Here is a 25812-nt window from a genome sequence, read left to right as displayed (position 1 = left end):
GCAGCCATTGGCTTGTTCGAACACGGCAAACGCCTAACGACCATCAGGCCTGGAAGCGCCGTTGAAAACCGAGGAGAGGGGAGGAGAAATACCCCACAAAGACAAGAGGGCGGGGAGAGCAAACCCAGAATGGAGCTTTAAGCTTTATGGGGATTGTAGTCTTATCGGCGACATTTCCAACGCCGCCTTGACAGCTACGGTGTTACGCTGTGACCTAGTAGGCGAAAGGAAGCGCTTGCAGCCCTTAGAAGCGACAGCTCTCTCCCCGTCCCTCGTATATTTCCTGCGCCCTCGTATATTTCTTGTCGCCATGGCAGGGAGATGCAGAGCTGGTGTGGCAAAAGGTCCACTTGTGTGTGAGCTCTCTGCCCTTCCAAGTTGGTAGGTGTCCTAATAAGGTTGCCAACTAACCATTAAAATAAGCAGGCCAGGACTGCTCTTGCGCCTTCCCTAGTAAGTCGAGACACAGAAATCAGCCGAGAAAGCACAGCTACAGGGACCAGTTCAACAAATTTGTATTCTACCAGTTACGGTCTTTCCCCCAAAAGCTGAACATACTTTAAAACTCTGTGCAGTGCAAACCTATTGTTACTTGCACTATAAAAAGGCAGAGGTTTCCCACCCCCAAGGTATTTACAACTCCACATCAGCTAGCAGTGTATTTGAAAAAATAACAAAATAGCACAAATTAATTTGATTTCAAATGCCTGCGGAGGGGAAAATTTGTGTTTGTTGAATGCATTTGCATAAGATGTAACTGTTAAATGGCAAAAAATTACTATGTGCTGCTAGTCAAGGCCTACTGAAGACTCATCTTCTACCCAAATATTAGAATTAAAATAGTGTAAACTGATGTGCTTCTTTCTGTAATGCCACTGGAACTATTCCAGAATTAGTAGTTTTATCTTTATAGTATAGCTTTTAGGATTAAGTCTTCATAAAATCATAGAATTATAGAGTTGGAAGGGACCCAGAGAATCATCTAGTTCAACCCCCTGCAATACAGAGATCTCAATTAAAGCATCAATTACAAGCATCTACAAAAGCAGGAATTCTCTCCTCAGCCCTCACACCAAATCTGCCTGGCTCTGTATTGTCTCAGATGAAATGTTGCAAACTAGATATTAAATGGCAACCCCATCCCTGACTCACATGCATCAAAAAATAGTTTGGTGCATTATGGCTTTTGTAGATCTTGTCAACCTTTGAAATAAGAAAGGGTTGGGTGATTATTGCTCTGGTTAGTGACTCATGAACTGCCATGCAAACTTTTGCTGAGGTTTTTTTCCCTGACATCTGCCTTGCCAGTGTACTCACGGCCCACCCCCAGCTTGTATTGATAGCTTGTAGATAAGGAGATAATGGCTCCTGTTGCTTTGTCCCTGCTGCTGCCAATCCAGCAGTTCGAAAGCATACCAGCTTGAGTAGGTAAATAGGTACCGCTGTGGTCATGCTGGCCACATGACCCGGAAAAGCTGTCTGCGGACAAACGCTGGCTCTCTTGTCCCAAAAGAGATGAGTGTCTAATTCGACTGGACTCAACCGTTCAGGGGTCCTTTACCTTACCTTTACCTAATCAATGAAGGAAGTTAAGGATGCTCTGTGCTTTGTTAATTAATTGTGAGCAGCGTGGGGGGGGGATTCAAACTCACTGTGTGAAGGGGGGGTGTTGTTGCTGCTTGAGCAACTGGGACTGATTACAGGAACTATGGCATGATTTTGCATGTGCGTGGGGTGGGCATTCTCCTCATTGTGGATTCATTGGCTCTGTCCCTGTGCATGTGTTCTGACTGGTACACTCCTTGACTGGGATGTATGTAGCAAGAGAACATATAAAATGGGCACATGGAATTTGGTTCAGAATTTCTCATAGCTTTCTGCCTCTGACTATAATACTACTATTTTCTAATTTTCACAAATACCAACCAGTCACTTTCCTCATAGAATAAATCCTGAAATGCAGAGAAATGTTAAACTTCCTAGAAAGTTTAGCATAGTTCCCAAAAGCACAACTATGTTGCTAGTTCTGGCATTTTTCAAGCCAGAAAAAGTAGACAGATGGGGACAGCAGCTTTTACACAACCAACTTCCATTGGTTACATTTATTGCTCAGAAGTTCATCACACTTCTCTCTCTTGCACAAAGTTCAAGGCTAGATGAAGCACACATAGTTGTGCAAAAAAACCCCATGGCAGTAGCATCTGGTGAGAAGAGCCCTACTGCATAGCTCCATAAATAGTAGAAGGGAGTCTGGGCTAGAATACACATCTTCACCGTTTTTTGGCTGAGTAAAGTATACACTGCAACTTGTGGAATTAGTGATCTCATTCCACTTCCAAAGAGCAGCTCAGGTTGTGAGGTGGCAGCAACCAGATCCAGAGTCAGGTTGCCTTGACAGGAACTGCACCCCAGAGAGTTTCAAGGGGACCTGTCTTCTTCAGACATGGGGCTGCTTCTTACGATGCCTCTTGCCTGCCTGGGCACCACGTTGGGCCCCCTTCATCAGGCCCTTATACTGTCCCTGAAGTTTTGCGTTTTTCCTGCCAGAAAGAGAGAGAAGAGATTAGAATGAGTACTGCCACAAGCACAGCAGGTACATGTGTAATTCTCCCATGGAGGCTTTAGGTGCCCTGCTTCTGCAGCAAAAGCAGGTCTGGGATACCAGTGAAAAAGGAAGCTTCAAATCTGAAGAATATCCAGCAGAGTGCTTGAGATAAGAGAACATAGCTGGTTTCAAGCACACACAACTCCATGGCAGCATTTTACAGATAGAGGGAAATCCTGAACAGTGACACTGAGTTGCATCAAGTTAAATTCTACTCTTAGTAGACCTATTGAAATTAAGGCCGAAGTTAGTCAAGGCCATTAATTTCAATGTGTCCACCCCAAGCAGAACTAACAATGGATGCAACCCGTAACCTGCACAACCGAATGCCTCCACCTTCCACTTTCCTCCTGGCTAGGGATCAATCCAAATGATAGAGGACATGATCTGCTTGCAGAAGGTGCCAGATTCAGTGCTTGACATCTCCAACCAGGTAGCAAGTGATGGCAAAGACCTCCCTGAAGAGCTGTGATTGGTCATTGTGGTAATAGTCAGCTATATGAATGAGCGGTATGGCCTAGTATAAGCAGCTTCCTATGCTCTTCCCACAGCATCCCCATATCATACCTTCTGTTAAGTTTGGCTCTGTTCAGTGGGATGTAGGCATAAGGATCCAGGCGGCCCTTCTTGATATCACCTTTGCCTTTCTGTAGAAACAGAAGAGAATCAGTGCTTAGTGACTGGAAGCAAGACATGGAAAAATGCAGACTTCCGCCAAAATGGGCCTTCACATCAGCTCTCACAACGTCTATCAATGCCTCACATTCAGATCAATTATTTAAAACCGGATCTAGCTTAGAGATACAGAGATTCGTCTTTAAAAGAGAGCCAGCCTGCAGTCCTGTGTTTATGGTGGGAGTTAATAGAATGCTGTGCTCTGTAGAAGACTGCCATAAGTAAGTCAAGGAAATTTCCTGGTAGGAGACAAGAAATCTTCAATGTTTGTACCAAGACATCTTTTAACATAATTTGATACTATGAATCTGTACTTGAGTTGCTTGGTAAGTCTAATAAACAAGGCTTCCTATGATGTGGAAAAAGTGGCTCTATACAAATAATCAACTTCTGGGAGTTATGGCAATGCCAGGTCCTAACTATTCACATCACAATCTTACCTTTGCCTTGTATGCTTGACTAGGTGCTGCATTCTTGCCAATAGGCCGATGGATTCCAACACCTCCAGCTGTGAAAAACAAACAATAATGGAATAGTTTCTAGGCTTCTCTCAGCTGTACAAAAAGGTTTCTGCCCAGTCCGCCACTGGATTGTAGGCTTCTTGTAGCCAACAATGCTTGAAGTGCAGCCAGCCTGTTTGAAACACTTCCCCGACCACATTGTGCTTCAGCAGCACAAGAAAGCATACTGTGGATGGGCTATCTGTGTTAAGGTTTAACTGGGAGCAAGACATAGCACTGAGTGGTTTTGTAGCATAAGCACAACACATTATCCCCTGTTTCAGAGGTTCAACTGGCCATGGTGTGGAACACTCTTCCAGCAGAGATTTGGCAGGTATCCTTGCTTTTGACTTTCAGGCATCTCTCATATGCCAGCAGGCCTATACAGCTGATTGAAATGATTATTTTGTACTCTTTTTAATGGTGTTTTATGTAAACATTTCATTGTATACCATCCTGAAATTTTCTGAGATGGTGGTATATAAATAACCTTAAGCAGTAGCATCTCATTCTCTTTCCCTTCCCTATTACAGGGATATGTATCCAATGTGATAAGGCAGCTAAGTCCACACCACCAGCCCAGAAAAAAGCACTTACCCTTATACTGTGGTTTTGCATCAGTGCCCAGTTCCTCATCCTCTGCTTCTTCTCGGAATCTGCGCTTTTGAGCCTTTTTCTGCAACAGAGTTTCCAAGCATCAGCACTTGCTACATGAATCAGGCTTCTCACTAGGGTCTCCAAGGCCTTCTCCCTTTCCTGCATTATCTGCTTGGTAACAAGAACTGTATTTGACAGTCAAGCTCAGTTCCCCTTTGATTTCAGCAAGCAATTCACCTTGGCAACTGTGTGGGCCTTTAAAGAAAATGCTTGAAATTCCTATTTCCCCCCCTCCTGCCCATGTCTCAGTACTTACACTTCGGATCCCGACTTCCTGCATAAGATCTGCCATCTCTTCATCCACTCCTGTAACAGAGAACAAAAATCAGCGTGAGAATACATAAAACATCTTTGTAAAATCTTTTGCATTTATAGTTAAAAGTATGCATTTCAGCTGTTCAATATGTTTTTACACATTGAAATGATAAAACTTTAATCAGAAGCAAACACCAAAGTGTTCAAAGGAGCTTACTCCCAGAAGAGTATGGACAGGACTGCAATCATGCCACAAGCACACCAGAACACTCTTTGAAAAACTGCTAGTGCTTCATTTTTGTAATAATCCACACACATTTTGGTTGCTGTTTTTTATTACCAGGAAACAATGTAAGTTGGGTTAACATTTAACAGCTGGTAAGCCCTGAGCAACATATTTTAGATGTTCCCTAAGATATTTGGAGGAGGCGCTGCTGAATTGCATTGCATCCTATGGCACTAACTCCATTTGTGATTACATGGAAGAGTGCTTTCTCTGTGGTGGCACCTACATTGTATTGTATGTTTTATTGGACTGCTTTATGTTTCCAGTAAATTATTATATTATTACATTATAATTATTTAATTATTTTAATGGAAGGGCAGTATAAAAATAGTTTGAAGTAAATACATATTTAAGCACATTATAATTTTATGTGAAGACAGTGAACAGTCTTAATTTGAAAGGACTAAAAGTGTCAAAAGCCCTGGAGTGAATCACATGTTGAAAGTAAAACAAATAAATCACATGTTTACCAGCCTACATAAAGCCCAAGTTATCCAACTTCAAACAATTCCATCAAACAGTATCGGGATCATAAACATATACAATATTGATACTATCATAGTGGAACTGGACTTCACAGCTGGTTAACATAAACTACTGCTTGGATACCAAGCCCAGTCATAGTTTGTAGACCACTGATGGCCAGTTTTCAGCTGAATACATTAGACTATCCACCAGTACCTTTAGCCCCTTCTTCTTCTTCCTCCTCTTCACATATAATGAGACGGCCATCAGCTGATACCTTGAAGTCATGGCTGATTTTAGCAGCCTGGCCCGTGCCTGGTTTGGTAGCTGCATAAAAGAAGATCACAAAAGACTTACAAGGAGATAGGACAACCCCTTTATCTCAGCATAAATGATCTCCCACTTTCCCCAAACTGAAAAGGCAGATTGTGCCACTGTCAAACTGCTCCTTACCCAGAACCCTTTGGGCCACATTAGGGTCCAAGAAGTTGAGGGGCTCATCGCCTTCTCCCTCCTTAAGCCAGGCCTGGCTTTGTTGCCGTAGCACTTTCCTGGTTTCTTTTCCTTTGTGCTGCTTGATGTCATCTTCAAGATCAGAGTCCGAGTCTGCCAGGACCTCCTCCATACTGTAAACAAGAAGGCAAGAGGCAATGCAAGTAGTACTTACTGAGGGTGCAGAGGAACATAAAGAACACTTCACCTTCTAACGCACTTGCCATGGCAGACATCCCTCCTGCTCTAGCCTTAAAAAACTGTAGCTTTTAGGTTCAACAATGGCATGACATGAAGACAAAAGACCAGCACTACATCAATACCTCTCCCCCATGGGACGCTGTGATGGTCCTCCTTCTTCTACAGAACTGGCTGCTGCCCGTTTCACAGCTTGCCGCTTGCGGTTCCTTGCCTCAGCCTTGCGGATATTCAACAGCACCTTGCGATACGACTCAGGAAGCAAAGCCTGCAATGGCTCAAACCTGGGAAGTAAAGATGGAAGACCAGTGTCACAGAAATCAGTCTCTCACGTATCCCCCACTATCAGTCATAGAAGTTAGACAGACATTAGACCAGTGCTTAATCTGTCGCCTTCCAACTGTTGGAACTAAAATTCCAGTTAATCCCAGACCTTTGGCCATATTGGTTAGAGCTAATGTCAGTTGGAGTCCAGCAACATCTGGACTACTATCAAGTGCTTGGTCATCACTCTCAAGGTTTTGTGTGCATGAAGCTGTATCCAAGATGGCACAGTTCAAGACAAGCACATCTAGGAAGCAAGTGCTTTGGAATGAGCAGTGTTTGAGCAATGTGATATAGATCTTAGAACTTTTCCTGAGCATCACAACACAGGATCTCCCCGGTCCTCCCTCTAATCCCAGAACTTACCCAAATTTGCGGATCATTTTGGAGAGGAGGTTTCGTAGCTTCATGCGGAAATGGCGTCTCATGTCGTCTGTCAATCCTCCTATGGCTTCTAACTGTAAGCAGAGCACAAGCTTTAGAATTCTGATGGCCCCCCAACCACACCTTGCATGAAATAAATTCCCTTGGTTCTCTCTCTCATGCATGTGTGCAAACCTGCCCCTCTCCCCGGGCTTCTACTGCTTCCCAACAGCACGATAAGTGGGACAACACCTCACCAAAGCTGGGGAAAGAGTGGATCATTAATTCCAATATATACCCATGAACTCTTGAGTCAGGAACTAGACAAGACAACGGGCAGAAATAGGTTCCAACAATTCAGGCACCTTTCTGCGTCACTCCCTTTAAGTTACGCAAACTAAGCTACTCTTATTCCCAGAACCTTCCTTCCTACAGGTTGCCCTAGTGTATTCCCTCTTCTCACCATGGTCTCCAAGTGCCGACTCAACAGTGCCGTGTCCAGGAGCAAGAGTGCGACCTTGAGGAAGCCCAAAGCTGACTTGACGACATCCCGTGTCCGTGAGCCTACCATGAGGCAGACATGCTGCATGAGCTGCTCCAGGGCATCTGACCCAACGTGTTCTGCAGCAGAGTAAAGCTAATCTTAGACATACTTCAATTCTTCAGATTCTTTTGAGCGCCAGACAACACAGGGCTCAGATTACTTTCAGCAGGTTTTCTACTGACCAGCAACCCAGCACAGGCCTTACAGTGCTTACAACTGGTGTGGTGCTTGGAACCCCAAGGGCACAAAGCTCTCTGCTCAGGATAGTGAATACAACCATTCATGTTACCCTTAGACATATTCATTAGCATCCATGCAATAAGCTCAGTTCAAATAGTCTCCAAACTCTGTTTGGTGCCTCCCAACTTTTGGTGCCTGCCAACCGCAAGAGAATTCTGTACTAAACTACTGAGGCTATAAGCATTATCCAGCAAGTTTTTGGCATTCAGATCTCTCACCTTTGAACTCAAAGAGCAAACGGGCAAGAGCGAGCACCGTGCAACTGATCATGGTGACTGAACCGGTCAAGCCCGCATAAACCAGGAGGAGATAACGCTGCATTCCATCTAGAGGGAATAAATGCTGGGGGTTATTGCACTGAAACTGCTAAAAGTAAGATACCAACTATACCTCACAGGTGGCATTGGGGCTGAAGTGGCTCCCCCAGAAAATGGCTACAATGTTGCAGAAAACCCAATGTGAATGAAAGGTTTTCAAAAGCGGAACCCAGGCACTATGGAGACAATGCTAACATCCAGGTCTCTGAGTAAGCTGGAATATCAGAGACCAAAAAGACAAGAGTACAGATATCAATAGTAGATAGGCAATATTGGGAAGGGAACAGGCAACAGTTATAATACACTGAATTAGGAAGGACAGAAAAGCCCCCATGTTCTGGCTACTGAAAACCCTTCTTCTGAAAGCAGGAACCGATCTGAAATGTTAAATATGTTCTGCTTTATACAGTGCAAGGGTGGAAGACTGGGATATTCAAAGCCTCAGTGAATCTGGGCTAAGTGAATCCTGCATTTCTTTAATTAGTGTGGAATTTAATATCAGATGCCAAATTTAAAATTCTAGTACTTGTGATTCAAGGATAATCTGAAAAATGTGTAGGCATTGCCTGATGAGATCTCTGAAACAGGAGAGAATTAAGGAGGATTTCTAGTAGTCAGGTGGTTAGACTTCAGTACCCTGCATAGATTGCCCTTTGCTAAACAGAATTACACACACAAAAATCAATATGTACAGATTTTCAGTTTGCACAAAGTTCATCCAGGTCTCAATTCAGCAATTAAATGCAAAATTTGGCAAAATTCAGAAGAGGTTATATGGACCAGTGATAAGAGGAGAGTTGACTAAAATTACTGGAATAAATGAAGCAGAGATGGAAAGCGATGTAAGGTGGTCAAAAATAGAAGGGGTGTACATAGGAGCCAACACAGCATTTGACAGAAAGATAGGGGGCACAGGGCAAAAAAGTCCATCTCTTTTTGGTAACAGCCCAATGTGGCCAAACCAGGACTCACCGTTTGGTGTCGGGCCAAAGCGCAGGAAAGCATGACCAATCTCTACAAGTAAGTTGTAAGCGTTCTTGCGCGCACCCACCGACACCTCCTTGGTGCAGAGTATGACCTAAATACAAAGGTACCTGTCATCACCCCATCACCCAACTCTGCCCCACAGTTTTCAGCATCACTGTATTATCAGCATCCGTTTTTAGAGAGAACTGAAAAATAAGCCATTGATCTAAAATGTATTACCAGAGCTCCAGCCAATCTAAGACTTTCCCAAGCACAAAAACTACAGCCATCAAGTTGACCTATTTTTTTTTAACGTGTGACAACAGACAAAACACTTTCAGCAGTAGGGAACTTCTTGTTCTGACGATTTCACAAAGGCAGTCGCTATCTAATCCAGATTCAAGGAGAGAGAAAACATTTCTAGTTCGTTGCTTTTAAAAAAGAGAGCAAATCAGGTGAACCTGAAGATGGAGCACTGCAGAGAGGGCAGGTCAGAAACTGGCAGTAACTTCCAACTGTCAGGGACTAAGGCAAAACTGCATAAGCCCTGCCTGTTGGAGTAAGTGGGAGCAACAACCCACTACAGGGTATCGTCCTCCACAGATGGGAGAATATATTTATTCCCTCATCGCAAGGTAGGAGAAGCAAAATTCCTAATTCTGAATTACAACAGCTTATTCACAGCATGAGAACAAGATGTTTGTAATGCAAAAGAAACAAGGCAAGCAAGGAATGAGAGAGGATTTCCATGCTGCATAGCTACACTTGCCAAAGGGCTTGAGTTTGCTTGCAGCAGGCAGGAGAGGAGAAAATTCCATTTATGGGCCAGAAAGATGTGGGAATTCAGAATATAGCGGAACTTGTACCATAACTTGGCTCTGTTTGGAGATGAAGATTTAGTTCCATGCATGCTCCCACCTCTAGCCCCAGAAGTACTATTTCTCCCCATCTTCTGCGGACACAAATGCCCACCTACTTTCCCCATTCCTTCAGCACCCTGCCTGCCACTGCCTTTTCTGCTCACCTCTGGCACCAGGGCAGTAACGAAATCCTCATGCTCCACTGCGAGCTGCTTGACAACATGGAAGAGGCACTTCAAACGGGGCTGGGAACAAAGAATGGGAGTGTGGAGTTAGAGACAGGCAGGCACAGCAATCTCTTATTTCTATCACCTCCCGTGCTTCAGCACCCTACCCACTACAGGGAGGAAAGCAACAAGTGTCTTCTCCCCAGACACCTTCCTTACCCTCTTGGCAGGTGAAGTGGCACTGGGCAAAGAGCCTAGTAGGGCACTCTGTAGCTCCTCCAGATGGCTTCTAACAAAGTTCTGACAGGCAGGCCTGTCAGAGGCACATATTTCCTCTAGCACCCGGTATGCCTTCTTCTGTATCCTGTGGTCTTTGTTCTAGGATGATTATACCAGACAAATTAGTTAGCAAAAACAAACAGTGTGCACACAAGAACAGAGGCTCTTAGCCTGCACAATATGGAAGTGGGGGGAAGAGTATTCCAGAAACCAGGTAGAAGCCACATCTATAGAATCATAGAATTACAAAGTTGGAAGGGACCTGAGGACCGTCTAGTTCCTTTTAGATATTTTAGTTGCATAGGAGCTGAATATCTGCCAGAGGTTTCCATGTGGTTGAGAGACTGTTTAAATGTCACAAGCGTATGGAATGTGAGGGTCAATTACGTGAGTCTTTCGCACAGAATCAGCATCAGTTGGATCATCTGAACATTCTCTTTGCTACACAGAAAATGTTCAAGGATAAGCAGCTCCCACACAGCTGGGATAACACCTAGGAAGTTACCCCTGTGGCCAAGAAGATGCAAGAGGATAGGCACTCAACATGAAACAAGGACCATAGGGTTGCCCAAAGCAGACAGATTATGCCTGACCAGGATAGCAATGGATCATAGACAAACATGCCTTACTGCTTCCACACAACTTTGGGGAGCAGAAGCCAAGTAAAAAGGATAAGGTCAAACAACTCTGCAGCCTCCTTCTGAACAGATTGAGACACTGTCTCCCTAAATGTAATAGCTAAACTGATTTTAAGGATGTCAATATAGCACTCTCAGGAAGAGCAGGGATCATGGTGGTCAAAGCTAGCAGGCCTGGAGCTTGCAATGTGCCACAGCATACACTCCAACAGCCAACTGAAAGGCAGCTCACCTGTAAGGAGGACTGGATGGTGCTATAGAGATCATGCAGAGATGGCTCATCTGCGTAAGGGGCCATGGCTACAACAAGGTCCAACACAGAAAGCCTGCAACAGGGAAGGCACAGTTAGCAAGCGTGAACACAAAAGCTAATCTTTAGGACTCTGCTTCTCCCTGGGAATAGTACAAAGCCAACTACTTATTAATGCAAACCTACCAGATTCCACAATTACTAGGGCCAAGTGCATCCCACTCTCTCTGCCTTCTCTGACTTGCAGGGAGAGGGGAGCACCTGGGAGGAACAAAGGAAAAAATCAGGCCTCCAATGAGGTGCTCTGGAGCTTAAAGAGGAGTGGGACAGAGAGGGGCTTACTCCACAGAAAGATGAAAACAATACTGATTTACATAGGCCTGTGTAACAGAAAAGGACTCGACTGGCGCTGTGGGATAAACCACAGAGCCTAGGATTTGCTGATCAGAAGGTCGGCAGTTCGAATCCCCGCAACGGAGTGAGCTCCCGTTGTTCAGTCCCTGCTCCTGCCAACCTAGCAGTTCAAAAGCACGTCAAAGTGCAAGTAGATAAATAGGTACCGCTCCGGCGGGAAGGTAAACGGTGTTTCCGTGCGCTGCTCTGGTTCGCCAGAAGCGGCTTAGTCATGCTGGCCACATGACCGGAAAGCTGTATGCTGGCTCCCTTGGCCAATAAAGTGAGATGAGCACCGCAAACCCAGAGTCGGCCACGACTGGACCTAATGGTCAGGGGTCCCTTTTTACCTTTATGTAACAGAAAAGTGGGTAACCCATCTGAGGATACTCTTCTCCACTGTATGGAAAAAGACGGATCCAAACTCTGGAGTGTCCTTACCTAGTGAACTCTGAACTATCAGAGCTGGTCAGTTTTTCACTAGCTTTCTCTAGGAAAGCATGCACCATCTGCAATAGAGATAAAGAGAGTGTCATCCCCAGAGCTTTCCTTTTGCACCACACATACATTGTTATATTTGTATGCTGTCTTTCCATAGTTCAAAACATGCGCAAGGCAGCTCATAGCATGGGGAAACACATAATTACAAACATAACCAAACGCAGTCATAAACAATAAATAAAACATCAAAAAGTACACAAATTGAACAATTTCCACATAAATGCTATTATAAAATCTTTAAAAGGATACAAAAAAAATCAGTATCAATAACAGTAGCACCCTGCCCCAACAAAAACCACTGAACTGAGCAGCCTCAGTTTTTGTAGGTGTCAGCAGTCAGAGCCCCATTCTCCTAGCCCTAATGGGGAAAGGCCTCCCCCCCATGTTTGAGATCCACCCAGCTACAGACACCTGCCCCCCTCTCTCTCCTAGCACTGGCAGACCTTAGAGATGTGACCAGCTTGTATCCAGTTGGTCTGAAGCAAGAAGAAGTGCAACCATATTGGATCTGACAAGGCCTAAGAGAACTCAACTATAAAACCTCCTGCGTGAACACTTCAGGGTTAAACAATATTTTGATTTGTGCTTTTGGAAGCCATACTAGCAAACACTGCAGTCTTTCAGTTCTCTGCTATGACCTTGAAGAGTGAACATTCCAAAGCGGCAGATGAGAAGCCTTTCTAGCAAAGGGCTTTTCATTTTGAGCTGATAGTCAGTGTTCTGCACATCCACCCATCTGCTTTTATATTAATATGTGGGATTTACAACAGAAAAAGAAAATGTATTTTATGTGTATAGACTGTTGCCCATCCATCCATCCTGTTTTATCACTACAAAAATATATCAATTATATTAAGAGGCTAAAATAAGGAGAATGGCCCTTGTCTGAGGTCCAGCTTCAAGGGCCTTCTGGCAGTTCCCTCCCTGCAAGAAGTGAAGTTGCAGGGAACCAGCAGAGGGCCTTCTTGGTAGTGGTGCCAGCCCTGTAGAATACCCTCTCATCAGATATCAAGGAAATAAACAACTATTTGACTTTTAGAAGACATTTGAAAGCAGCCCAGTATAGGGAAGTTTTTAAGGATTGATGTTTTACTGTGGTTTTATAATTTGTTGGAAGCTGTCCAGAGTGGCTGGGGCACCCCAGTCAGATGGGCGGCATACAAATTCTTCTTCTTCTTCTTCTTCTTCTTCTTCTTCTTCTTCTTCTTCTTCTTCTTCTTCTTCTTCCTCTTCCTCTTCCTCTTCTTCTTCTTCTCCTTCTTATTATTATTATTCCTAGCAACGTTGTTCACTTATAGAGCTGGCCCACATGAGGTGATTGATATTGCTATTACAATCTATTACTCACCCTTCATTCCAAGGTCCCAGGGCAGGTTACAACAATTAAAACACAATATTAAAAAAAGTTTAAAATAAGCCCTGAAAACCAAGTCCTGAGAATTTGGAAACTAGTAACCCTGCTGGCTTCCCACTTTCTAGAGGAAAGGTGGAATGACAAAGCAAGTAGTGATGATCTCAGAAGTCTGGTCTTGTTCACAGAGCTTTGCTCACCCCTGGCTCCGTCACAGTCAAGTAGGCCCTTATAGTGTCCAACACAGAACGCCGCTGTACAGGGCTTTCGCTGGCACCACCCTCCTGGCTATAGGCATTGAATAGAATGGGCAGGAAGTTCTTTGCAAAACGCCCAACTTCAGCACGCTCGGCCTCTGCAAAGAGAAGCAAATATAGAGAATGGAGAGAAAGAAAGAAAGAAAGAAAGAAAGAAAGAAAGAAAGAAGGAAAGAAAGAAAGAAAGATGCTGCTGGTAAAGCATGCTTCAAAATGTTGGAATCGGCAGAAGACTCCTGCCAGGCACTCTACCCTTCTTTCTCCCCTCTTGCATCCTCAGCAAGAAGCAGAACTAGCACAGAAACAGCTCCAGCCACAGTGACTTAGCTAGAGTAAACTGAGCAAGGGTCACTTCCACGGACAGATCTTACCTGTTTGACAGCCTTTGTTAATTAGCCTGCGCAAAGCTTGGCACACAACGAGCCGCAGATCAGGGCGATCGCTGATGGCCATGCCCAAAGTACGTGCCAGTCCTTTGAAGGAGGATACCACATCGGTAGGCTGGCTGCAGAAACCAGGCAGAAGGGTCCAGATCTGAAAGACAGAGAAAGGAGCATTGTTACAAACCACAGTTACTCTCCAAACCTTTTAGGCACAGGGTGCCAGACCTAGATGCAGAAAACACGCAAAGCAAAACTGTTGGGGTGCTGCCTCACCTGCCACTGCAGTGTATCGTAGATCTTGGCTTCTAAGTTCCGTTTAGCCTCGTCAAGCTCTGTGGCTGGAGAAAGGTAAGAGAGAGAGGTCTGTGACTGTAGCTTAGTATATATGAAGAAGTTAACCTAAGGGGAAAATCAATGCACTCTGCCTGTAGGACACCTGGAGTTTGCACATTATATAAAATCTCATGAAATTAACAGGCAACTGCTGTCATGATGCACTCCATACAACAGATGACCCATATATTTGTGCAGATCTAACCCGTATCCAAAGCCACAATTGGTGCAGACCCAAAGGATGAATTTCTGCTTGCTGAATTAATATGAGAGGTAATTGGATTACATATGGCCAATTGTTATTTAAAGGAGGAGGAAAATGGAAAATGAAACCATATGAACAGGTTAAAGAACATGTATATGACTGGTTGCATTATTTTCAAATAAATGAAATGTTTAGGAAAGATATCAAAGAATGTGGTTATGCAGACAAGGATTCAAAATTTCAGATAGAAATAATAAATAACGACTTTAAAATTTTATCCAAAATGTATAAGTTGTTGCTAGAATGGAATTTGAAGGGTGAATAAGTTAAGTCGGTAATGATACATTGGGCCAGAGATTTTGGTTACAACATACAATTTGAGGATTGGGAAAGATTATGGAAAGAAAATTAAAAATTTACAGCATGTATGGTGTTAAAAGAAAATGTTATGAAAATGTTTTACAGATGGTACATAACACCGGTAAAATTAGCGAAAATGTATAAGACATGTAATAGGTGTTGGAAATGTAAAGATAAAGAAGGTTCTTTTTACCATATGTGGTGGGAATGTAAGAAAGTGAAAGGCTTCTGGGAAAGGATATGTAATGAATTGAAGAAGATATTAAAATATACATTTATAAAGAAACCAGAGGCCTTTCTGTTAGGAATATTAGGAAATGAGATAAAGAGAAAGGACTGTAAATTTTTCCAATATGCAGTGACAGCTGCAAGAGTGTTACTGGCCCAGAAATGGAAACAACAGGAAATACCGACGATGGAAGAATGGAGAATGAAGCTGTTAGACTATGCTGAGTTGCATAAATTGACTGGGAAGATTAGATATTTAAGAGACCAAAAGTTCATCGAGGACTGGGGAAAATTTGTGGAATATCTGGAAAGTATAAGTGAGGGACAAATAACGCTAGAGGGATTTAAAGAAGCACTGTGAAATTCGAAAAGTATTGTTTAAAGGGAATAGAAAAAGAAAGGTTTAAACAATGACAATACAAACCTACGGAATGCGTAATTTAAATAATGACTATGGATGATTTACGGAAAAGCTGAAGGAAGTCCAGAAAAGAAATAATTTGCGAAAAATTGGATGTGAAATTATTATGTGTTTTTGTTGTAAACCAATAAAAATTATTTTTTTAAAAAAGAATTTCTGCTTGCTGAATGCAAACAGTACTGGTATGCAACAATAGACTATAACTAAATCCCAAGACGGAGACTTCAAATGTGGAGCTTTAACATCTGTATTTTTTTTCATTCTGTATTCCCAAATACCCCAAATCTGGTACTTGCTGAAGGGTAGGGGAAATCTCATTAGAAGCTGGATTTTGTTTTGGGATGTCTGGTATGGTAGATTTTCTGATGGATTCTCCAGGCGGAATGTACCACAGCTCTACTGCAATCTTAAACCCTAGAGATGGAGCTGTTGTCGTGCTCTTTTAAGGTCCAACACTCAGGTCTGCTGGTACGTGCTCATGGTCTTGCCCATCTACACTGTCAGTTACCTCTGTGTTTTAGAGTGGCAGCCAGTGGCAGGAAGTAACTGGAGAAGAAGGCAAGGGGTGCATCTCGGATACTGTCTCGGAGTACAGGAAGGAGCCAGCTACGGGGGAAATCCAGTGTCTCCCTTGTGGAGGAAGCAGAAGAGAGAACAAATGACAAAATTAAGAGGATTGGGGAAGCAATATATGTGGGTTATGTTGGATTTTGGTGCCGATGTTCCTTTGGGAGTACTTTCAGCTACAACAATGCCGTAAGATAGTGGAGGTGTGAAAGCCCCAAGTAGTAAACACCCAGCTCAGCCTACAGTCCTGTCCAAGAATTTATGTTCTTGGAGCATCTAACTAAATGGCAAAGGCAGATTCAAATGTGATTTTGCTAACCCCTTCTAAACAAGAGTTTGCAACATGCAACAGTGTTCCTAATTATGGGAAGAATATGAGATCCCAACTTTTCTTTTCATATGAACCCTGATGCAGATGCCCATTCAGACAGTCACATTTCTATCCCATTCAGGTGGTAGTGAAATCCGATTTGAATCTGCCTATGGCCACTGTGAGAATAGGATGTTGAACTAGATGGCTTGATCCAGCTGGGCTTGTCTTATGGGAAGGGATAGAAACATCAGAAACCCAGAAAGGCAGAGATTATACTCACTCTGTGCCATCAATATCTAGGGGTACAGCCTGCAGAACAACCTCGGGGCCCATAGCGGTCACTGCAGCCCCTAGAGTCTGGTCGAGAAGCACAGTGTGAGGAAAGTGTGGGGAACCACGCAGGTCAGCTAAGGACTGTAAGCACTGCAGAAAAAGGAAAACGAAAGAGAGCATCACACAAGTAAGCATGTGTTATAAAACAGCCTAGCCTCTTATGATGACTCCTATCACTGACTTCTTTATATCCACTGTATAACACACATTTATGCATCCACGAAACTCCAGCTCACGATCCTAAGAGCTCTAGAAAAGTTTAGCAACAATGCATCTCAGAAGTTTGCAAGGCCTCAGTGTCCAACTGTTCTTTTGCCATGGGGATCCCTTCTTGTCTCTTGTGGAACAGGGCTCAGTCACCACAGAAACTCCTTTACCTTACACATGGCGAGATGGCACTGATGCCCACACACTTCAAAGAAAGTCTTCAGAACCTGCAACACGGAGGCCCATGCCGCATGGAACCGGTATGTCAAGCCCTCTTCCACTGCCCTGCAAGGAGAAAAGCAAATAGCTATTCAACACGCAGCCTTTCAAAACCAGGATTTTGACCTCTTTCCCTCAACCCACTGGGCCACTTCTGCTACCTGAACATCTTGCAGACGTGAGCAGCCGGTCCAGAGGGGGTGGCAGAGGAAACCAGCCCCAGCTCTGCCATGTGGGGGGCCACGCATTCATTGAGCAAGACCTACAACAAGAGACAAACACACACAGAGCTTTAGCACTAGCCCACTCTCCTTACAGCAGGGGTGGGCAAAGTCCATCATGTGTCCCAATTGGGCCACAAGGCAGTTTTCCTCAAACCATGCCCTCTTACCCACATGGTGACATAGATGCCAAACAATCAGGAGCATTAAAGTGCTCCAGTTATTCCTTGCTGACTGGCTATACAGCAAGCTTGCAGTGATGGACTGTGCTAAGGAGTTCCCCACCAGCACAGCCGATGCCTGCTTTAAGCAGGCTTTCGGTGAGTGCCAATCAGTGCTTGCAGCAAGATGGCTGTAGGTCCAAGTATCCTGTTACATCATAGGGTTGAACTGAAGCTGGCAATGCAAAAGTTCTCTGTAGGTGTCTATTCACAAAGAGGACTTTTGGGGAGAGTGGGGCTGCTTACTTTCACTGAAATGCCAAACAAATCTTTATTTCGGCAGCACGCAATTCTTGACAGCCCTACATGGTACACGTGGGAGTAAAGATAGGACAGTACCTTTAGGGTTTGAGCAGCAGCCGCCGCCACCTGTGTGTGAGGAGAAAGGAAGCAGTTCATTGCCGCACTGAAGAGGCGGGAAAGGTGAGCCCAGCACAGATCCCACTGCAGCCTAGAGAATGGAGAGACCTTTTGTTATGGACCAGCTGGGGAGTAGACCCAACACCACCCATCCATCTTCCCCACTACTCTCCTCCTTACTTTGCCAGATTGACATGTGCCCGCTCCATGACAGATAGCCAGGCCAGCAGAGGCTGCAGGTCATTTTCACTGGGTAAATAGTCATATAGGGCCTGGTAAAGCAGAATAGATAGCGTTATTGGTTGTTTACTGAATCTGCATTGTTTTAAAGTTGTATTAATACTAGCTCGTGAATTGCTTTGAGAAGGGTTTTTGCCTTGAAAAGTAGGATATATATGTACCAAAAGGAATAACTAAATATTTGAGCCCCCAGGGCTGGTTATGCACCTCCCACTCATCTAGTCTGACTCTTACAGTACTCACCATGATGATCTGGGCATTGAGTTCAGCTGGCAGGCAGGATGGGGGCGGCTGGGCAACGAAAAGGCTGTGGAAAGCTTTCATAGCACATGCTGTCACTAGCTGGGGGGGGGGGGTGGAGAGAAGATGTGTAAAAATAAGTTCTTTTAGAAGCACCAGCTACACTGGCTCCCCCACAAAAGCCAGTGTGCCAAATATGGTAATGAAGTGTCCCTCCTAAAGTGACAGGGCAATTATTTCCCATCCTCAAGAGGGACTTTAGGTACATCGGTAATTCATACCAAGCCCCCATTGGTAACAAACAAAGACTATTCATGCTTTCATTCTTACTGAAGCATGTTGGCTCTCCCCACTGGGCGGTGTGACATCCCCAGAGCAAAGGCAGCGCCACAGAGCCACTGATAACCAACAGAAGAGAGCTCACCACATGGCTGAGGGTCATAACTCGAAGGAGGGTCTCGCAGCAAGATTTGACAGATGGGGCAGGCAGGCAGGGCAGCAAGTCACGCAGCAGAGTGAGTACATGAAGAGTGGTTGTGGCCTCTTTGGCACCTGGAAAACCAAAGAGGTCTAGCACTGCTACCTTCTCCAACACAGTTTATTATTATAAAACTCACAGCCCACCCTTCAGGGAGATCTGTCCCAGAGCAGCTTGCAAATGTTAATAAAACACAACTTATGAATCTCCCGTCTCCAGTACCTCCAGCTTTCTCAATCTCTTGCACGCAGAACTTGGCAGCAGAAGATGCAGCTGGGTGATGCGAGGGAGCCCCATCCCCAAAGAGGAATTCGCTACCTCTCAGGATGGAGCAAACGCCATGCTGAGCAGCCTTGCGAACCTGCAACCGAGGAAAGGGGAGGGAGAGAGGGTGGTGAGCTGGGCTGTTTACTTCATGCCCAACTCCAAGCAGTTACATACTGGAAATGAGCTACATCTCTTATTACACTTTATTGTTAGCCCCCATGGGCATTCCACATGGAAAAGTGGGACATACATTTAACAGACGAAACAAAAGCGAAAGTTACTGTGGCAGCGCTGGGGTGCATGCTGCCAAGTGCAGTGAAACTGACTGGTTTGTGCTGAGCAGGGTAGGTGATGTGAACTCACCTTGGGCTTGACATGGACAGTAAAGCTGAGAATGCCATGAAAAACTTGCATCGTCACAGGGTAATTCCAAGCTACCAGGTTCTGTCTTCGCAGCAATGTAGCTAGGCAGGAGAGCACCTGAAGCAGACAGATTAAGGATGGACATATAGAGTGCTATCACTATGCCAAGAAACACCCTTGCATATACACTAGTGAGCCCTTAAGCCAGGGGTTCAGTTTAAAATTTCTGATGCATCTGACAACACTACCTACGCCTTTTATCTTTGAGCCTATTAACAGGATTCATTCAACCCAGCACTGCTCCACACACCTTGCTTGTGGGAGTGGTTGTGAGAAGCAATAAACCAAGAAGCTATGCAGAATGGCCCCTGACTCCTGGACATGCATTTTTTATTTATTTATATTTCATTTCTGCATTATTTCCCATGAAGCATCTCAAAGGGATTTCACAATACAATCACAAGTGCACATCACACTACATAAAGGATTCCATTAATCACAACAGCTGTCCACACCCAATATCCAGATGTCCCTCCTGCCCCACAGTTAGTCCTCTCCTGAAACACTTACCCAGCGCAGGGCCGAGGTGGAGTCTCCACAGGCTTGGGAGCCTAAGATCCCCATAAAGGCCTTTGATGTATCAGAGAACTTCTTGATCAGCACAGGACCTGGTACCCTATTTGGGAGTTAAGAGATACAAGGAGGCATCAATGTGAGGCAGAAACAATAGCAAGTACAGTCATACCTTGGAAGTCGAACAGAATCCATTACAGAAGTCTGTTCAACTTCCAAAATGTTCGGAAACCAAAGTGCGGCTTCTGATTGGCTGCAGGAAGCTCCTGCAGCCAATCGGAAGCCACGGAATGTTTGAATGTTTGAAAAGAATGTTTGAAAACCAGAACACTCACTTCCGGGTTTCAATCATTCAGGAGCCAATTTGTTTGGGAGCCAAGGTGTTCAAGATCCAAGGTATGACTATATTCCACTACCCTTTGCTTCCAAGGAACTTTACTCTCTTGCAGCTAGGCTTAGTTTGGTAGCACCTTATACTTCTAATCTCCCAGTACATGAATCATCCACTCTGTTTCAAAAGACAAGAGAGTCACCAAAGGCCCAGACCAGCTCTTGCACTTCATCATTTGCACAGTTATCCATTGTCAAGTGTAAGAGCAACAACATCCATACTTGGATCATGGTGGGCAATTCGGGTCATCTTATCTAAACAGAGATATAGTGAAGTGGTAAATGTACAAAGAAGTGCTTGAGTGATCAGGACTGCATAAAAGATACCAGAAAATGAATGTCTAATAGATTCAGGATTTTTTAGCATTAAGGACAGTTTAAAAGGACAGGTGCAAAAAATTGCTAGGGGACTTTTATTTCAGTAACACATCATATGAATGTGTCAATCAATTAAACAGAAACAGCAACACAAAGAGGAAGGATATTTATCTTGGGGACTCATTGCCAAAATAAAAGAAAAAAGAGGTCAAGAGTGTAAATGGATTCACAACAGGGCCCAACACATTCAATAGCTACATCCAGATCAGTCTTTGTCCGGGAAATAGTCAAGATAGCATTGAAGGTTATGCTTGCATCCTCAGTTCTTCTAATCGTTTTCTAAAGCATCCTGATGTGGGCCACTGGTCTGGTCCAGAAGTACTTTTCTCATGTTCTTAGAACTCACCTCTTCAACACCAGATTCAGCAGGTAAGCAACAGCAGCCAGGGACTCTGGAGATTCCACAGCTTCCAGAGTAGTCATCTAAGGAGACATAGTATGGTGCAGGAGGTAATCAGAAAGGATGTTGGACTCCCTGGGATTGCATCTTGAAGTCTAACGGAGCACCTTTAGGTTATTGGTTTGTTTTTGCTCTTATGCTGTTTCTATTATGTACTTTGTGGTTTTATTCTGTATTTTTACGCTATGAACCACCCTGAGATCTTCAGATGAAGGGCAGTATCCAAATTTTAATAATAATAATGGCAACAACAACCTGGACATATGCTGGCTCATGTGACAATCTTCCCCCACCTCCCATATTGTTATGATAAAATGCAGGATATGCTGCAAGGAGCACCCAATCATAGCACGCCACAACCAGTATATGAGTGTCAGAAATATAGACGAGGGCTGTGTTGTGGGGCTCAATTGTTATCATGAGTTCATTGGCTCCCTCTGCAGTTGCTACCATGGGTGGGCTATGGATGCAGAATTTTGCAATTTTCTTAGTGGTTTATTTCCCTGTTCCCTAGGCTGAGGGCATATCAAGTGGAGCCTTATCTCACCACCATCACTCCGACTGGTGTTTGGAATTGTTTCATCCAGTGGGATTGGTGTTGGTTGTGCTTACTGAATTTTATGTAAGCTTCCCTGGAAATTTTCCTTGAAGGGCAAGATGTAAACGTAGTAATAAAATAAATAAGTAAAAAGCATGAAGGGAAGCAAGACAAACTGTTCATGCAAATGCTACAAGGTCTTGCCATTATTTGCAAGGTCTTGCCATTACTTCCTGTCTGCTATTTGCCCTAAGACGGTCAAGTCTGTTTGTTTATTGGGATTATTGATGGGTACTGCGATCACAGCAGTTGTTGGTAACCACACTCAACTGTACATATCAGTGACCTGAAACCTCCAGGTAGCTCCTGCCTGCCTCATTTCACAGTACTGGTACTTACCAATGCACCAAAATACTCTGTCTCGCTCTCTACGCCACCCTGTGCTCGGATCACCTCGGTGACAGCAGCCAATACCGCACATATCTAACAAAGAATCCAAATGTGAGAGTTCAGATTAAAGCCCACCTAATTAATTTAACATTCCCTCATAACATGCCACCCCAACGCCTACATGTAAGTATTGTTGTCCATCCCTATGAATGCTTCCTGGAGAGACTGAAAACTCCACCACTGATTATTGGTCAGCATGACTTCAACACAGATAAGCAAATAGCTGGAAGAGCAGACCAGCTATCTATAACCCCTGTGCTGGGCTCTTGAGCTGACATGAGAGTAGGAGGGTTGTGTCTGAACTAGAGATCCAGGGAGAAGAGCGGTAGATTGACATTCATTTCACTTGCTCCTTCAATCTGGAGACAGAGGCACAATGCCCACTTTTCTCATTCTTGCAATCTAAGTATGAATTCAAGTTCTGCTTTAAATCTCCAAAACGGCATAGCAATTCTTTCTCCATTTCCCTCAGAACAATGAAGGAATCAAAGTGCCCCCAATATGTAGCAAGAAGCCAGTGGATTCATAATGTGCCTCTGAGGATCCATCTCTTACATTTTTACTAGACAGCCATCAACTACAAACTGTTCAATCCTGAATAACAAATATAGTGCACACAGTTCTCAGTTACGAACGGAGAGAGGAAGACTGGCAACTCTTATGAATATGATTACAGTGGTACCTCAGGTTAAGAACTTAATTCGTTCCGGAGGGCTGTTCTTAACCTGAGGTACCACTTTAGATAATTGGGCCTTCCGCCGCCGCACAATTTCTGTTCTCATCCTGAAGCAAAGTTCTTAACCTGAGGTACTATTTCTGGGTTAGCGGAGTCTGTAACCTGAAGCGTCTATAACCCGAGGTACCACTGTATTACTTATTAATATTGTAGCTTTAGGACAGTTAACAATGAGCTAACAACATAACTGCTGCTTTAGTGACACACTGTCAGTTGACTGCTGTTACTTCTTTTAGTCTATCACTTTGGTTGCTTGGTGTCCACTTTTCTCCGTTCCTTCTAATGTATTGTTTACCCACTTTCTTCTCTTCTGGCCTCTCTTCCACTCCATCTCCTCTTACAGTCAAAAACTGACTTTTTCCTCTGTGTGCTTTCCCCCAATATTCTATGCCCCCCCTTTCACTGCCCTTGTGACTTCCTAGGAGTTGGCATTCAAATACCTCCTTGTGAGCAGCAGAGTTGGACTCCCAGAAACGTTGCACTTTACCGAAGGTGAGGCTGGTGCAGTCACTCAGTCCACTCAGGAAGGTGGCTGAAGATCTGTGGGTCTTAGCAGTTTTGGCACTGTCATCCTCCTCTATGCACAGCTGACTCCCTTCCCCATCCCGTGAGGCAGGCAGGGGTCCTGATGACTGCAGTTCATTGTGCAGTTTCAGAGCATCCACAGTCAGGTTACTGTTTTCTGTAAGGGAAAGACAAACCTTCAATCAACACTGGGGAGGGAACACACTTCATAACGGATTGCTATGAGGTTTCTGTCCCTATAAGGCCTACCAAGAGAGTCGCAAATGACAAGCCAAGTTGTTTCCAGGCAATCCAGAAAGGAGATTAATCCACAACAGGCTGGCCACGGCTTTAGATAGCTACTCACTGGCTTGGTATCAAAGTTTGCACAAGTATCCTTCCACAACTATTACTTATTCCAACTTAACCAGCAATGAACAAGTACTACAGGCAGCAATACTTCACCCATAGCAACAAGGGTCGCTGTGGAAAATAAAATGTCACACTTAATAGGAGAAAATATATACTTCTTGTCTTTTGTATTGTGTTATGGGGCACATAAGATGCTGACACTAGCTATATCACACAGGGTGGGTACAGGAACTCATTCATGTCGGACAGTTCCATGGTTTTAACGTTCAATAACGTAGGATAACTAAACAAAGTACATTTCTCCGGGTGAAGAATGCTTTTCTTCAACCCCATGACGCCATAAGCCCTTGTAGCAGATTTCTCTCTCTCTGAATCCCTTCTATTCCGATCCCCCCTCCTTCTATAAGTGCATTCTATTCCCCCACTTATCCTGGCCGCACATACCGGATCGGGGAGCGAGCAAGCGACCCCGGGCAGCCAGGCGGTAGCGTCTCCCCTCCGGGTTACTGTCGCTGCTATGCCCCTTGCGCCAGCGCTTGAGTTTACTGGCAGAGCCAGAGCGCAGCTTGCCCGAACGCCCCATTCTGAACGGCGCAGGCCACGAGAAATCCCACGTGCAGCTCCTCAGTTCCGCCTTGTTTTCCAAGTACTTCCGGTTATCCGCCTCCGTGCGGAGAATCAACTTCCGCTTTCCCTCCAACGTTTTCCGCCGCTATCCAAAGAGGTAAAGAGGAAAAAATACAACATCCACTTCCGACCCCGTTAATAACCCTCCGTATGCGACGAAAGGGTAGTGGGCGTAAAAGGCCGGGAGTAGAATCTTAATGCTGCCGCAAGTCCTTGACTCACTAGATGAGTCTATTTGTCTGCTATGGCAGCAGAAGGTGTTTTCTTTTTTTAAAAAAGGTGGTTAAATTGTTCACGAGCGTGGTGAGGATTGATAGCAAAAATTAGATATAAAGCGGATTTCGAACTTGTGTTTTTTTTTAATTAACTAAGAGTTAAACTATTGTTTAATGCCATATTCGTTGATCCCATTCCTTCTTGACAATTATTCGCAGAAAGGCATGGGTTCCAACTCCATCTCTGCCGCGTATTGGTGTATTGACTACAAACCCCCAAATTTAGAATCCCCTCCATACCAGTGCCAACGTTTTGCAATCGTTTTGCAGAGTTTTTCAGCCCAATTTTACGTTTTGCAGTGGCTCCCGAACTGAGAAATCGATACATCAAACCAGGGGTCATGGGTGTCACCCCAAAACCCAATGTTGTCCGATACTCTCCAAACCAGTGCCAAAGTTTTGCAGTTGTTTTGCACCAGAAACCTCAAGCTTTGCAGCACTTTCCAAACTGTGTTTTCTAGTTAACAGCACTCAAAACCCCAGCTTGTCTAATTTACTCCAAATGGATAGTTTGATGTATCTGTTTCACAGTTTGGGGGATGTGGCAAAATGCCTGAATAACTTAGGCACCGGTTTGGAGGAGATCCCAAGTTTTGGGGTTCATTGTTAGTGAAGCTAGATGTAGCACTCAAAAGTGCTACATTTTGTTTTCAAGAGCAAGGCTGGTGGAAAATATAACACCAGTTTGTCTTGTATTAAATTTGGGTAACCTGGAGGCACAGTGCCTTAGGCAGCATTGATTAGTGTCCACACTGTGACCAGGTGCCTTGGAGGCCATTTATGGAAGAGTGTGCCTTTTGGAGGTAAAGTCAAACCATTGGAGAGTTACAGCACCTGCTGTGTCTCTAGATACCAATACAGGAAATATATGTTTTATTGCAGGTGGGGCAGAGGAAGCAGGAGTGCCAACTTGGACCTGTGACCATGGGTGCCCGGGCCCATGGTGCCATGCAATGTGCATGGCCCTGGCAGCAACATTTGTGGGTGCCAAGCCCCTTCATGGGGAATTTTGTGGGTGCTCATGTTG

The 25812-nt window shown here is 44.4% G+C and overlaps 1 protein-coding gene and 1 long non-coding RNA gene across 4 annotated transcripts; one reads left to right on the top strand and one right to left on the bottom strand.

Annotated features, from left to right (window-relative positions):
* The first annotated feature begins 79 nt into the window (after positions 1-79).
* On the top strand, positions 80-18006 carry LOC310763337. The gene is made up of 4 exons (XR_014548581.1): positions 80-217; positions 16035-16210; positions 16694-16853; positions 17878-18006. It is a non-coding gene; the product is annotated as an uncharacterized lncRNA (long non-coding RNA).
* RRP12 (ribosomal RNA processing 12 homolog) lies at positions 2073-24557 on the bottom strand. Of its 3 annotated transcripts, none has more exons than XM_083615202.1 (34): positions 24328-24557; positions 23448-23689; positions 22221-22304; positions 21230-21306; positions 20113-20218; positions 19543-19659; positions 19135-19273; positions 18859-18986; positions 18438-18536; positions 18135-18226; positions 17934-18045; positions 17314-17414; positions 17104-17218; positions 16674-16816; positions 16022-16143; positions 14240-14304; positions 13955-14117; positions 13527-13681; positions 11916-11983; positions 11064-11157; positions 10134-10292; positions 9912-9992; positions 8894-8999; positions 7823-7930; positions 7284-7441; positions 6824-6915; positions 6259-6417; positions 5897-6069; positions 5660-5770; positions 4694-4743; positions 4378-4456; positions 3721-3788; positions 3173-3252; positions 2073-2540 (listed from the first exon to the last, which is right to left on the bottom strand). In XM_083615202.1, exons 1-34 carry the CDS (start codon positions 24464-24466, stop codon positions 2438-2440), a joined length of 3888 nt encoding a protein of 1295 aa, XP_083471328.1. In that variant the 5' UTR covers positions 24467-24557; the 3' UTR covers positions 2073-2437. The 3 variants fall into 3 exon arrangements, with proteins under 3 accessions (XP_083471328.1, XP_083471326.1, XP_083471327.1); XM_083615200.1 differs by having other exon boundaries at positions 5654-5770; positions 24328-24547; XM_083615201.1 differs by having other exon boundaries at positions 4694-4740; positions 5654-5770; positions 24328-24547.
* Between the last annotated feature and the right edge of the window lie 1255 nt (positions 24558-25812).

Source organism: Podarcis filfolensis (assembly GCF_964270895.1).
Source record: "Podarcis filfolensis genome assembly, chromosome: 5".
Lineage (NCBI taxonomy): Eukaryota > Metazoa > Chordata > Lepidosauria > Squamata > Lacertidae > Podarcis > Podarcis filfolensis.
Note: the sequence above shows the minus strand (reverse complement) of the source record. Positions and strands in the feature narration are given on the sequence as shown.